Source organism: Ochotona princeps, chromosome 32 (genome assembly GCF_030435755.1).
Source record: "Ochotona princeps isolate mOchPri1 chromosome 32, mOchPri1.hap1, whole genome shotgun sequence".
Lineage (NCBI taxonomy): Eukaryota > Metazoa > Chordata > Mammalia > Lagomorpha > Ochotonidae > Ochotona > Ochotona princeps.
The window spans coordinates 11,188,940-11,204,863 of NC_080863.1; the positions used below are offsets into that span (position 1 = coordinate 11,188,940).

General features: G+C 39.5%; 1 protein-coding gene across 1 annotated transcript in view; it reads right to left on the bottom strand.

The window, feature by feature from the left end:
- Positions 1-15,924, bottom strand: part of GNAT3 (G protein subunit alpha transducin 3) — a 36,993-nt gene that overhangs the window by 1,552 nt on the left and 19,517 nt on the right. Inside the window, exons 4-7 of the mRNA XM_004591344.3 lie at positions 15,229-15,386; positions 10,939-11,067; positions 994-1,123; positions 662-815 (exon numbers count right to left, since the gene is read on the bottom strand). Of these exons, the coding sequence (XP_004591401.1) occupies positions 662-815; positions 994-1,123; positions 10,939-11,067; positions 15,229-15,386 (571 nt within the window). The remainder of the gene's footprint in view (positions 1-661; positions 816-993; positions 1,124-10,938; positions 11,068-15,228; positions 15,387-15,924) is intronic.

Below are 15,924 nucleotides of genomic sequence, written 5' to 3' on the forward strand. Positions count from 1 at the left end.
GCTAACTAACCAATACACTAACAACACCAAATTCAGTCAAGAGTATAGATTCATGTCATACTCATTTGTTGCAAGTGTCAAATGGTCTGGTTACTTTGATAAGAATTTTGACAATTTCTTACAAAGCCAATTATATCAGCTCTTATGATAAGTATGCCACCTAATGTTAATGTTAATAATAATTATTCATCAACATCCGATTTATAATATAAACATAGGCACACGTATATAATTCTATGATGCATATGTCAAAATATTATACATAATATGTGTAATACACAGTAGCACTAATTATAGATTAATTAGCACAAATGTCAATTTTTGACACAATGTCATGATCTTAATAGCTTTGGGTTATTACATTTACCTGAGTGAATTTGCATTCCTATTACAACATGAAAGGTACTATCTTTTTGGAATGTTATTGGACATATAATAGCGAATGTCCACCCTGTTATATCTAACTTCTGTCCTATTCCTTAGGACTCTGCTCATATTTAAAATATACTGAAGACTTCTCTTCTAAAATTTCTTCCTGTATGGATCGTCACGAACTGTTCCCATAGCGCATCCTCATAAATAATACACATCCGGACCCAGACAGGAAACCTCAGGCCTGTTCAAGAATGCATCGCTATGAGTTCAAGGGAGAGAATCTCACCAGTGTATTCAGGGAAGCAGACGCTGAGATGTACCTTGGCGACTTTTTCCTGGAAGAGATCCTTTTTATTGAGGAACAGGACAATGGAGGTGGTTGCAAAATACTTATGGTTACAGATGCTGTTGAAGAGATGGAGGCTCTCATGCATTCTGTTCTGTAAGTGCGAAAGACCAAAATGTGTAGGTTTATTCTTTGTAAAACATGAACGCTGGGCCCCCTAAGCCGGCATCTAGAACGACTGTTCGGTTTACTTTGCTGAACTGAGAAATGTGGTAACACTCTGAGCACAAAGTTTGCTTTTTCACCTTGACCTTATTTTCCACTTGACTTACCACTTCTTCGTCCTCCACCAGGACCATGTCATAGGCACTGAGTGCAGCACAAAATATAATGCAGGTAACGCCTTCAAAGCAATGAATCCATTTCTTCCTCTCTGATCTCTGTCCACCTACATCAAACATTCTCGAAAAGGAAACAATTAAGTGAGTAACAGATCCCATGAAGTTCCTCCAAAATTGCCATTAACCTTCTAAGTGGCGAACAGACATCTCCATCTTTCGAGGCTATATTCTTTTGATTTGTACGGATTCTAAAATGAATTTACTTTGATCACCGCACACAAGGAGAAGTTTCATCTTCCTTACGTCGTCTTCATGCAGGCTAGAGGGAAATAATTCATGCACACACTTTGAGCACTGGAAGGTTACACCTGACCCAACCAGCTTTATAAAGAAGAAAATGTTCATTTTGGCTCACAGTTCAAGTTTGTAAAGGGATGGACCCATTGATTTCACCCTTGATGAGCCCTGTTGGTAGGGATGGAGCAAATGTGGAGACTACATCACATATCCTGAGTTTGGAAGCAGAGAGTCACTGGGCCTATACTATGACTTCCAAGAATCTTCTCACAGGAACTATCTCTGACAGCACTCCATCAACAATCTAAACACCTCCTTCTAGATCTGTACACCATCACAGAATGAAGTTTCCACCTCCTTAGCATCATCAGCTTTTGACTCTAGGGTTTAAAATTCTATCAGTTCAGCAGCCAAGTCACACTCAAAGAATAGTCGGTGACTTTGGATAACTGTTGACACTCTCAGCCAGGCAATCGAATATTTTACCTTCGAGAAAATAATCTTACTTCTCCCCCTGCTACGTTCATTTCACTTCACTTTTTGGCAGGGTGAGTCCTAGTGAGTCAAAGCAAAAATAAGAATAAGCTAGACATTCAGCTGCCGTTGTAGACTGTACAGGAGACACAAATTTCCTACTCGTTCAAAGAGAAACAGATGGAAAGCAACACACACACACACACACACACACACACAAATTAGGGACTAAAATAGTTTGGGGCAGAGAGACTCAATACCAGAAATCACCCATGTCATGCAAATTTTAAGAGTCGTAGCTATGTCTGGGACTACACAGGTGAATGAGCTCATTTTATGTGGACCCCATGCATTCGCTTTCTACAAACCAATACTCTCAAGCAGTTTTCCACTAAACTGAAAAAAAAAAGGCAAGCCCAGCCGGCTAATGCCCTGGCAACACCTGGCTTTTCTCCGTCAAGTCAGCTACTCTGTAGCCTCCACGTACCAGGTTAGCCATCACCCTTACGGAAGCTGTGCCCCCATTTCAGTTGCTGGTACATCATCATGATGGGGATAGCTCATTACAGTTCAACACTACATGTTTCGATTCTTGATTCTAGCTTCTTGCTTCCTCGCTGAAGACACTGTGATAGATTAGGTCATTGGGTTTCGACCATTCATGCGGGAAACCTGCATTGGGATCCCTGGCTTTCAGCTCCTGCCTTGATCCCATTGTGGGCAGTCAAGGAGTGAGCCACTGGATGGAAAATCTTCTCTATTTTTTCCCCTCTGTCTCTATTTCAACTGCCAGAAATAAATAAGTAAGATTTAGAAAACAGTTCCTAGAAAATGCAATTAAATGCTGTCATGTGGGTGAAGAACATTGTTTAGATTAACGTCGATTGTCATGAGTTGTTATTGTTGTATGTATTTGTTTTGATTCCTCCTAGTCTATCCTTTTTTGTAAGTGAAGAAGCCTGGCTTTTGAAGACTGGGTGGTTTGTTTCCAAACACACAGTTAATCACAGGTAGAAATGAAGCAACACGACCTTTGGTCCCACGTTCTGTTAGTATATCACACAGCTTCCAATAAACATGTTTTAATAGGCCGAATATTCATTCTAGGAAAGGAGGACAAAGAGCATTCAGTTTTATTCATGCTGATAAAATGACATCTGAAACCATGATACCCTTCTTCTTCATGATTCATTGGATACATGATGCTTTTTTACCTCTTCTTGGATTGCCAGAGGAGACCTAAGTCCAGGAAACACTATCTCTTTAACCACATCTGCTGTTACTGAATTGAAATGCTTAGCAGCAAGTCAGGTCAGGATCCAGGGTTTACCTTTCTATGGATTGTCCTCCTTGTTTCGTGAGCTGTAGGAACAGTTATAGCTGTTTAGCTATTGTGGCCATCAAGTATTTTTCACACATATCTTTGCCACTTCATCCTTTCCCCTACATTCTATCTTACCTTTTTTTAACAGAGATGAAAGTATCCCAACTTATTGAAGCAATTTAAAGATGCCTAGAGTAGGATACTTACACAGGTTGTATAAGGATTTTCCCTTATATATAAAAATAAAAGCAAAAATCTCCGTTGTGATCATTCTCCGCCCCCTCCAAAAAAACACACAAAAAAACCAAAATTAAAATGTGAGAAAAACACACATCCTTACTGACTGAATATTTGGATTGTTCCAATGTAATGAAAATTAATGATATGGCTATCCATGAGTGCCCTTATTCTCTGAAAACTTGGAGTAACTAGAGAGGTAACGATGTGGAATAGAATTTACAGTCCTCATTTTGGATAAAGAGCTTTCATTTCTTATGTTTATTGGATGGAAATGCAATAACCATCTCCTTATTTGATCTGACGTTTAAGTTAGGATTCTTTAAGTTTAAAAAATGAAATTTCTAAGTGATTTGTATTTCTGTAGCTAAAAATTGACAGACCAGGCTTCAAACTGACAGCTAAGCATTTGAATATTTATGAAATTGCTCATGAATTAATACACTACCAGTCACCAAAATTTTGTGGTTTTATCTTAAACAATTTGCTAAACACTTGAATTCTGTAGTTCTAGCTCAAGCAGTTGGCATGGCTGCTGAGTTTCAGAGTTTATGTTAAATAGTTGGCTACCTATTGGAACACCCATTTTATATCAGAATAGAATTTTATGAAATAACCTTCCCTTTATAATTCTTGAAAAAATTATCATATAATCTAGGATAGCTAAAAATTCATAACTATGGGATGAAATTTGTCCAACACATTTGACCCTACAAGAGTTGGTAGAACCTTTTTAAGACAGCTTCATTCACGAAGATTGTTATGTTCATGTCATAATAACATAGATAATGCAAGATATCTATGTTATTAGATATTACCTAATATTGTTACCCAATCTTTTCTTGGTGCACAATTCTGAGGTCAGAGAGGGGCAGATGCTTGTGGTCAGATATCTTTCTAAACCTCTTAATTTTTGATCATTAAAAATCAGGATCAAAAGGACTTGAAAACATAAGGATACCATGATTTCCAGATGTCCATCTTATTAACACCAGTGTGTGTGTGTGTGTGTGTGTGTGTGTGAGATTCTTTGAATTTTACACAATATGATTCCTAAAGGCATTAGGTAAATTCTGTACCTAGAATGGACAAGATGTTATGTGGATGAAATGAATCATACTATCACTTGAAATGAATAATGGGTATATTTTAGTTACTGCTCTGTGAGATCTTGTAAGGAATAATAAAGCTCTAATGAAAGTGTTGGATAGATGAGAGGATCCACACCCTATTAACAAAATGCATACGACAGGATTCCATTTCATACTGGAGGAAAGCTAATTAATTTCATATCAATGGCCCATTCGGAGATTTGTGAAAGCAACTACAGTGCAATTTACAAAATCTAGAGCTCTATGTGAAACAGTTGTGAGCTTTCCCCTTGATATCCATATAGTTTTCAGTACTTTCAATTCCTTTTTCTTCCATCTGATAACTAAAGCGAAAGTAATTTCTCTATAATGGCTTAATACATCCTTGTGAATTTATTTCTAAATCACTTGTTCTAAGGAAATAGTCTATAACAATGGAAGGGTTCACAATGGCATGCTGTTCTTCCGTGTCACAGCAGTTCAACATCTGTGAAAATAATTCATGCTCTGAACTCGATGGCTGGAAATGTCGCTTGATAAGAACTCTAAAGCAAAAATTTCCGTTAAATTAAGTGGTACCTGAAGCACCTTGGCAGAGAGAATTTTTCATTTTGATGTTCCTGTTTAAAATTCCAGAGTTTCCTAATTTGATGTGTAAATTAATTCTTCAGTTTTAAGTAGTCATATCACGATTTATACTATGTGACTACAGATCGATGCTAATATTAAATGATTAATACCTGGGCACTTACTGAGACAAAATTGGAAAGTGCATTATTTTTATAATTCTCATATTGAAACATAACAGAGTTTTATGCTGGGAATGTCAATGCCTTCCTGGATAAACCTATTCAGTACTAAAAAGTGATTAACTATGAGATTTTATGAAGGGCAATATTTTTCAACGGCTGTGACTAACTTCAAAAATGTGTTGAAGTAATTTTAGATAGCTCATTAATAACATAAACATTAAAAATACATATTGTTGTTGGGACCAGGCATTTGATGCACTAGTTAACACAAGGTCCGACGCCCACATCTCAAATCAGGATGCTTGGCTTCAAATTTCAGCTCCAAGTCTGGCTGATACTCTTAGAGACAGCAGTGGGGGTTCGGGGTTTTGGATTCCTGCCACAAACATGAGCAGTTCAGGTGCAGGTTTTGGCTCCCGGCTCTGGCCTGGCACAGACCTGCATGTTGTGGACACCTGGGGAGTGAACCAGCAAATGCATTAACTCTCCTGGCTTCCTATATACATACTGTCTAAAAATACGTAACAGATGTTTCAGAATTTTTCTTCTCTTATAAGGACTTATTTTAGAAAAAATGAATTGCTACATTAGAGTAAGGAGCTAGCATAGCCTCCTTATCTGTGTGCAAGAATCCAAACCCCTCTGGAGGAAACAGCACATCTCCACAGCTGTTTGAATGGATGGCAGATCTGGGATGGCATACTGAAGAGAATGGTACAAGTGAAACTCCATGAACAAGCACTTTCCTTTACAGCACCCCTGTTACAACTGGGAACTAGCAAGACACTACACATTCCCACACAGCAATTGGCCATATTTCAATGTAGAATACATGATAACTTTCGACTGATGCAGACTCTGGTTCAAGCTCAAGCTCTAGGTGTTGGGACCCTGCCATCCGTGTGAGAGATATGGTCTGAGTTCCCAGTGCTTTCAAGCATTGGAGGGAGTGAACCAGTATGTGGGAGCTCTTGTTACATACACTGCTCTCTCTTTCTCTCTCCTCTTCATCTCTGATAAATGTTCAAAATGTTTCAATGCTATCAGTATTAAAGCTATGAAGGCAAATGCCATGTTATGCCTATAATGTGGTAAGATTGTAAGCATTTGTGCTACTTGACTCCAAGCAAAACGGGAGTTTTCAGGAACTGATCATGATTTCTGAGATTTTGCTTTTGAATAAAGATCATTGTTTATGTTGGTTGTAAAACTGCCGCGTTGCTCAGTATCCCCGGCCTGTCCACTGAGATACCTCCCTAAAAGGCTCTCATTTTATGCCCCTCATCCAGGCTCTTCCTTTCCTCTGACAATGACCAGCCTCATTGGAAGGACACTTTTACACAAATAGTTAGACCTCCATCCCAATCTACTTGACAGTCTATCAGAGATGCAGAGTATAGACAAATGTCCTGTAATACATGACAACTCACTTGGGACAAATACATAAAGATCTGCATCTCAATCCCATTTCTAGCATTTTCTATGTGGGAACTTGGAGAAACATTCTACCCTCATCTCAGCCTCTCCTTAATGATTCTTTCCATAAAGATAGCCACACCCACTCATCGTGCCACTGCAGAGATGTCAAGATTGTGTACATGGAGTGCTTGCACAAAGCATGACTCAGCAAAACTGATGTCAGCTCTGTGCTTGCCTTCTTGATAAGCACCTGAGGTCAAGCTGTCAAGAGATATGACTTTGGCCTCTGGAACTCATAAACTATGAGGAAGGAACAAAAACAGAATGAGTAATCTAATTAAAAACAAAAAACAAAAACAAAATAAAGCCATGTCCTGCTCTTACACTGGAGAGTTTTGGAGGGGAAAGCAATGCACTGGATAACCTCGTAGTAACCACGGCTCGCAGTGGCCCTGCTGCAGCGAAATGGGTTATTTGTGTTTCTTCTCAACTTGGTCTTTCCAGCCATAAAAGATCTAGCACTCCAGATGCACATGGTCTCGAGCTTGGGGAGATGACATTTGAGGAGGCACTTCATGATTAGAAGTAGATATTCCTATGTTTATTTGCCATTTGGGTTTGTTCCTTTGTGAAGTGTTTGCCCATTTCCCGTGCCCATTTCTTGAGTGGCTTGTTTGTTTTGACATTTTGGTTGTTTTGTAGCTCTTTGTATATTCTGGAGATCAGCCCTCTATCACCTATGTCGTGTGCGAAGATCTTCTATGAAAAAATGCTCAAGTTCCCTGGCAATAAGGGAAATCCAAATTAAAACATCAATGAGGTACCACCTAACGCCAGTAAGACTGGCCCACATGAATAAAAGCACCAACGACACTTGTTGGCGAGGTTGCGGGGAAAAGGGAACCCTACTCCACTGCTGGTGGGGCTGCAGGCTGGTACAGCCTCTATGGAAATCAGTATGGAGAATATTCAAACAACTCAAATTCAACATACCATATGATCCAGCAATAGCACTCCTAGGAATATATCCAGACCACTTGTTCTATGAGAAACCAACATGCACTCCTATGTTCATAGCAGCACAATCAGTAATTGCAAAAACATGGAAACAACCAAAATGCCCATCAACAGAGGATTGGATAAGAAAGCTATGGTTCATCTACTCCATGGAATACTACTCAGCTATTAAAAAAAACAAAATGCAGTTCTTTGTGGCCAAATGGGCCAAACTGGAAACCATAATGCTAAGGGAAATGAGCCAATCCCAAAAGGTTAAATACCACATGTTTGCCTTAATTTAAGATGATATGATGTTAAGTATAACATGTTATGTTTTGAATGTTATATGTTGTGTATAAACTAAAATTGAAGTATAGGTGAGGTGGTCACAGAAGGTGGCTGGGAACCCGCATTTACTTTTAACATATTGGTTACTCATTACTATGTCAATTAATTCCATAATGATGTAAACTTTTGCTGATGGTATGTTGGAGCTTTCAATTGACTGGGATGATGCTCTGCTGGCTCTGTCATCAGACCAGAGAGGGTATACCTAAGAAGCCGTTGAACTTGACGGGACAATAAGATGCTGGACTCTATGTTTGGTATACGCTTGCAATGGGGAAATCTCAACTGAACTTGAGCTGTGGTTATGCAACAAGGTGGAGGAATCCACCATGGTGGGAGGGTTTGGGGAGGGGTGGGGAGAACCCAAGTATCTATGTAATTGTGTCACATAATACAATGTAATTACTGAAGTTAAACAATAAATAATTAAAAAAAAAAAAAAAGAAGTAGATATTCCTACCAGACGTGGGGCAGAGCAATTCTGACAGGGAATAGCAGGTGCAAAGACCCAAAGCCTTGGGAGATCAGAGAACAGATAGATGCACAATGAAGAAAATGCGTGAGGCCAACCATTTCTGAGAAGGTTCCACATTTTTGTAGTAGAAGGTAACCAGGCCCAAGAGCTTTTAGATGTTCCATAGGCAGCAGTCCTTGCCAAGATTGGCTTATGACAGGCACAATCTGGAGCTCAAACTGGGTAGATAAAGTAGGATAGGCTACAATGAGTCTCTGCTGGAATGCAATTGTCCAACCTCCGCACAATCTTATTTACAAAGTAAAGAATGGGTATGCTCCTGAACTCTCACTGATTAATTGCAGCAGAACCTGAGATTGGAACTTTGCCCTGACTGGCCTCAAGGCTTCTAGCTCGAGTGCGCTTCAGTGAAAAATCCGAAGAGAAGAGAAAGTAAGAAATGAAGATTCAATAGCACTTCGACAGATGACAAAAGGATAGAAGAGAGAAGCAGACTTACGTTCCCAAAAGAAAAGCCTGGCCACTACATCAAAAATCAGGATTCCAGACAGAGTAGCAGGCAAAGGATATTGGAGCTGGGGTGCCAACAGAGTTTTATCAACATCAAGATGTGGTGTTGATATCAACCTGTGCTGTCCTTTCACCCTGATTCTAACTTTGTTTTATCTTTTAGAAAATGAACAATATGTAGACCTGAAAACTAAATCCAGATTTGGTAGAGATTTCCTTTATACTAAATGAAAATATATGGTACATTAGCTATTTTAAGGGCCTGGTGCCGTAGCCTGCGGGTTGAAGTCCACGCCTTGCACGTGCTGGGAACCCATATGGACACCGGTTCTAATCCCAGCTGCCCTGCTTCCCATTCAGCTCCCTGCTTGTGGTCTGGGAAAGCAGTCAAGGAAGCCCAGAGCCTTGGGACTCTGCACCTGCATGGGAGACCCAGAAGAGATTCCGGGCTCCTGGCTTTGGATTGGCTCAGCTCCAGCTGATGCGGCCGCTTTGGGAGTGAATCAGTGGATGGAAGATTTTCATTTCTGTCTTGCCTCCTCTCTGTGTATCTGACTTTCAAATAAAAAAATAAACAAATGAAAATAAATCTTTAAAAAAATAGACATTTTAATTAGATACTAAATAACCAGTTTTCATACTTGAAGCATCTAAAAGTGTTTTTCTTCATGAAATGAATTGTATCGTATCAACTAATTACCAATGACTTTCGTCACAAAACGATGTGAATACTTAATAACATTTTCCCCATATGCTCATGATTGGACCTGTTTTACTTTAATTGCTATTTTCATTACTAAAGTATATAGCTAGATGATAGTGTTAATATTTAATGTTCTAATTTGACAACGTGCTTGAGTATCAAGAGTGTTCTCCAATAGTGTTGTGGGGGTTTCCATGACATAGCAGAGTAAATTTATAACAAATTTACTATGGCAGATCTTGATAATGCAATAGCAACTAAAATAATGATTCATTTTCACACTCACCGCCTGCTTATACCACCAAATGGTATCAGACACAAATAATTCTAAAAATTATTTGAATTTTTTTTAATTCAGCAAGCAGATTTCATAGTGTGATAGCCCAGACAATAAAACACGGTGACAGTAAGGCCATCTCCTGGGACATGTCCATATCCCAACCTTTGCCATAACCTTGAGTTCTTGGAAAGTCCCCAAAGGGGAGTGAGAGTGTTTATCACAAGAAAATATAACATTCGGGAATGAGATCTTGTTTTTCCTTTACAGCTCATGCAGTAGGCTGATTGTCCCAAGCTGATTTCTGTACAGGGAATTGGAAAGGCCTGTTTGTTTGAATCTCTTAACTGCTAGGCAGGATGAGACTCTTACTCACTGGATAGCTTTAAGTGCATGAGGCTTAAACTGATTGGGTATCCATGTAACACGCCACTAGATTTGATTGGATAATTTGTGTTGTGCACTGATGTAAGCTTAGTGGACCGATCGATTTGTATCATGCACTAGCGTTCTCTTAGTTAATGACAGATGCTTAAAAGCCCTTGAGCCCTGCTGGTCAAGCCACTTCCCTCTTCCATGTGTGGTGGAATGGGACAGTCCACAGGGCAGCACAGGCCAGTGAATGCAGACTCAACAAGCTTTCAACAGTCTGCCTGAGAATCCTCTCTGGGAAAAAGTCAGTCAACTCACAACATTAGTAAATTTTAAGCACATGGTGGAAATAAAAGACAACGGACAGGAAACCTCAGCACCTGACCCTTGAAGGCTATTTTCATTTTCTGGGCCCTACCCACCCACAGGACATGAGGACAGTAACATCCGGCTCCTACCTGGAGTGTCAGCTAAGCAGGAGGGCTGAACTCAACGTAAGGGGCTGTGGAAGCAACAACAGTAATCCTGAAGAAAGCCAAGGACAATGAATAGGCCAAGACTCCCAGCTCCTGGCGTTAACGTTCAAACTTTCTCTAGCAGGAGCTGCTGAGCCTGCTACATGCATTTGTCCATACTTAGAAGCAATAGTTGGTCATACCTGAAGTGTAAATCTTTAAAGGAGAATTGAGTTTCAATGATCCCGGTGGTCTTCACTCGAGAGTGTAGAACATCCTGCTCGTTTGGTACATATCCGGGAGCTGTGATTCTATCTAGATCATTAAGGTAGCTGAGAAAAACAAAATGGAATAGCATAAATGCACTTAGATGTTTCATATTGTTGAAGATGACAGGATTCAGTACAAATAAATTTTTAGTGTAGTTCTGATTAAAAATAGCAAATTCCAGAGGGGCTGCTTTGTCAAATTTGCTATCAGCTGGGGCATTGCCTAGCTATGGCCTAAGGGGGCTGCCTAAGCCAGAACCTATACATACATGCATATGTATTAAATTCCATGATATTTGAATAAAAGTCTGATTTTTTTTTTCTCTTACAAGGCCTGGTTCAGTAAAGCAGGGGAAGGTACGTCAATTGACAGTCACATGAAATACCTTAAAGAAGACTAGACGCATGTGCAATGGATTGAGTCTTCAGGATTGAGTCTTCGGTTTGCCTCCTCCAGCTCAATGCGTCCTTGCTTATCCCTTATCAAAAAGGACTCACTGCATTGAAGGAGTGCCAATGCTGATCCAACAGGATCATAATCCCTAGGCTGAGGGAATCATCTACTTCTCCAAGAGGAAAGAACTTTGATGGTCGCTAATGAGCAAGGAGGTTTGTTTAAGAGAATTCCACATCCAAAGATTATCCATCCCATACTTTCCCAACAAAGGGAGAAGGGGAGGAAAAATGGGAGACCTGTATTTATATCCATAAAAATCCCCATGTGAATGAATACTGGGTCCTCACTGCTTTACTCTGATTTCCATTTGGTCTACCAGATGTAGAAATCATTGTTAGGCAGCTCTCGGCTGTTCCTAATGAACTGTGCTAAAATTGCCTTTGGGGCTATTCATTGATCTGCCACATTCGTTGTGGTTGATAAAACAAGATTCTAGGGATCAAATCAGTGGTAACAAACCTCTGCTCCATCAATGTGTGTTCAATCCTTCCATAATGCCATTGGTAAAAATCCTATCCTCATTAGCACAGACAGACACTGCCTTGCTTCTGCTCATGGGAACTCAGGATGGACTGGACGGAACCAAGTATGGTAAAGCTCACGCTCCAAAAGTCTTTAACCAGAGGAAGCGAACTCTCTTAGCTTCTTCATCTTTGACACAGAGAAAAATCCTAAACTATATCAAAGTGTTTCGTCATTCTAGGCTTTTGATATTAAAGATTTAATAGCCTAACCATATGACTACTTCGTGGCAATTTTAAATTCAAATGTTGATAGCATGGGAACATTTTTAATGCACGTTTGACCACTGTACCTAGTTTACACATTTGGCTTACACAGAAAGATAAAGATTGGAGCAGCTCCATAGAAAACAGAAATGGAGAGGTAGAATTCAGCTGAAGGTGTTCAAACACTGAATCCATTCAGCAAATCAGTTGAGGAGCTGCTGTATCTTAGCATCGGCACAGCAGTTTAAAGAACAAAGTTATTTTACTATCAAAAATACAAATTCAATACAAACATGGCTTATTCATGGGCAAGTTGTTGCAGAGGGATTTTGGTCAAGGACCAAATCACTTCTCAGAAAAACACACACATGCATATTACAAAAGTGTATTGTTACTGTCTTACCCTAACAGGGATCATGTCTTCTTAATATGTAAATACATCAAAGAAATTGTTGGCAACCTTGGTTAGTTTATTTTCTACTTTGGAAAAACAGATCTCTTGTGATTTTCTTATCAGCTAAGTTGACATTAGTGTAGATATTCTGTTGCTCCACTGGTCATGAAGGTTGAAAAAATAAATGAATATAACTATCAAATTAGAGAGTCAGTTCATTTAAAAAAACAGCTCAGTGAAGGTTTTGGTAAAGATAAGTTTTAAGGTGCTTCGTTTTGCATGTGTAAATGATTTCAAACAAAACAGGGGCATTGACAGACTGGCATGTTTGCATATAAAATGCTTGATTTGATAAACAAATAGAGGATTGGGGTGCTCAAGGGTGGGGTCAAGTTTGCTTCATGCTAATGTCTCAAGATTTAAAAAAAATAAGCTTGATTCTTCCTCCAATCACATGAAAGTAGTATTTTTTTCCTTGAGGGGTCTGTGTCACTTCTTAGAGCCTTTGGAATCTAATGAGCATCGGAGCTGGCCCCATCCTTAGCCAGGTAGCCTTCTAGCAAAAATTCCCCTAATTGCCTCTGCGGTGCCCTCTTTCCTTATAATTACCGGCACAAAAGGGGTTGTCTTGGTGTCAGCTACAACGTCCCTGCCCTTCTTTGTTCCCCTTAGTCAAGCATCTCTAGATTTGAGAAAATGATGAGTTGTCTCACTCTCATTCTGCTCCTCCTTTCAAAATCCAAAAGAAAAAGATGAAAAGAAAAGAAAAAAGAAATGCTTTGGAGTTTGCTCTGTGCAATGCATATGATATGAGACCAATTTGTGTTTCCACTGCCTTTCAGATGACTGTATTTCAGTATTTTTTAATCAACTTCAAATTTTTTGGAGAAATCTGTGGCATTTAACTGTTCTATTTACAAAATGCTGCTTTCACTTTAAGGGCACGTGGGGCAGAAAAACTTCTACTTTTTGTGCTGTACATATGAAATAAATCTAAAGCATGAGAAAAATCAGCTCTCCTGGAGCTGTCGTAAGGCCCTCCTCTGCTACCATACAGTCATCATGATGTTATTTAATTGTAATTAACTTGAAGATCGGATAAAGAATAAAAAGTACAAATAACTTACATTTCATTGGCTCATTTTAACTATGGAATATTCGTGTTGTCAAAGAGCCAATGATTTGGTAAACAGAAAGATCAAGTCATTGTTAACACCGCCCTTTCCACATTGTAAGGGAATATACTCCTTAATCAGTAACGTGTTTCCAACTAACTATATTAATTCTGGCTCTGTCTCCTCATTCTTCCCCAGATCTTGACTAGGCAGCACTTTACAGGAATGTTCTAGAATGCTACTTGTTACTGCTTGTGACTGTCTTCACACAGGATTAGTGTGGAAAAGCGGCGTTTATACATTATAGAAATACATCTTATGGTTTTCATGTGGCGGTGCTAAGGCACTTGGGAAGCCAATTGTCCAAGTTTATGTAATCGCAAAGTCACACCCATTCTTTACCTCATGGGACGGGTGGGGGGGCAAGAGCCATAGTTCCCAGTTAAGGGAGGGTGCAGATTAACACTTGGAACCTAAGAGGAAGAAGAGCCAACACAGATTTTTTTTCCCCTTGGATTTTACATGGCCTATTTTCTGTCCACACACATCCTACTCCTCACCTAATATGAATGTGAAAGCTCATGCAAGCTCTTTTGCTTTCAGTCTTTGCTTCCCGTTCACATATGAGTTTTGTGTTTTCTTTTCTGTTTGTTTAGCTAAATGCTGCTGGCATGTTGTCTTCCAGCTGCTTATCAGGATTATGTACGTCTTTACACATTCATGTCCGCTGTATATACAACCTAGTATGAATCTACATGTCTGTGCCTAGGCTTACAAGCATATCATCATGGAACAATCTGATAACTATTTTCTAAAGGGAATTTTAGTTATGAAGTTACATGTTGTAATGTCACAAACTCTTAAATTCCTTAAGTCTAACAGACTTTAACTGGGGAATGCCAGTTGTAAAAACTGTATAACCTTTCTTGAGACTTCAAATGAATTCTATTGTACACAAATGTCTTAGAAGATAGCACATCACTTCTTTCTAGAATGTTGTGTCATGATCATCAATCCAATGAGCCCAAACCCATGTCAAAAGCGAAGTTATGTGGGGGAGTGATCTCAGTAATATGATTACAAATGGAGTGGATCACTCCAAACCCTAGCTGGCACGTCGCCTGTCGTCAAGCATTGTGCAGACTTATTTGTTTTTTTTTTTTTATGAAGAAGATAATTGCAACATCTCTCTTTCTAAAATTAGCTGTGTAGAAGATACCCCGGGGTCAGCACAGTGGTGTAAGAGGTTAGCTTTATTGCGTATATCCTTGGCATCCATGATGGGCATCAGTTCTTGTCCAGGATGCTCCACTTCATTTCCAGCTCCCTGCTTATGACCGGGGTAGGAAATATAGGATGGCCAGGTTATTAACCCCCTGCACCCACATGGGTGACCCAGAAGAAGCTCCTGGCTCTTGACTTCAGGTCTGCTCAGCTCCAGCCATTGTGGCCATTTGGGATGTGAATCCGCAGATAGAAGATTTCTGTTTTTCTCTGTCTCTCCTCTCTCTGTAAAATGAGTTCACTTACTATGCTGCCGAATCATTGAGTTGATATTCCGATGCCCTTTCGAAGCAGGCCTGAATTCCTGGGTCTTTCCAAAGTCGTTTGATTATCTCAGCCAGCTGAGGCGTCATAGTACCATCTTCCATAGAGTTTGCCATAGCACAAAGCTGTTGCTGGTCTTCCTAGAGCAACATTTGAATAAGGAAGAAATCATAACATTATTTGGAATCAACTCTATTTTCAGTAAAACGTTGTCACTGGACGACTTCTATCTGATTCTTTTAGTTAAAAAGTGTGTTGTACATCTTTTCAAGACGTATTAAAGTCAATATGGTAGGGAGCTGCAACAGTAGCATCCCTTTTAACGGGCAGAGTACTGGCTACTCCACTTCTGCTCCAGTTCCTTCGTAATGTGCAAGGATGACAAAATCGTAGTGTATAGTCATGGAGGTCTCAGAGGATTAAAATGACAAATTCAAAGAGTGATGAACTTGATCCACCTGACTTTTTGTCTTCTTTTGTTCCTAGTCTTAGGTTGCACCATATAAGAGTTAGAGTAAAAGCTCAATAACCTAAGATTTTATATAAAATTATATGGTATTTTTGTCATCTGTTATATTTTTGCCATCACTTGAATACAAAATGGTTCATCTTTGATCCTCACCAAGGTTTTAAGCCTTCCTATAGGTACCATTGCACACCTGCTGAGAGTAAATTAAA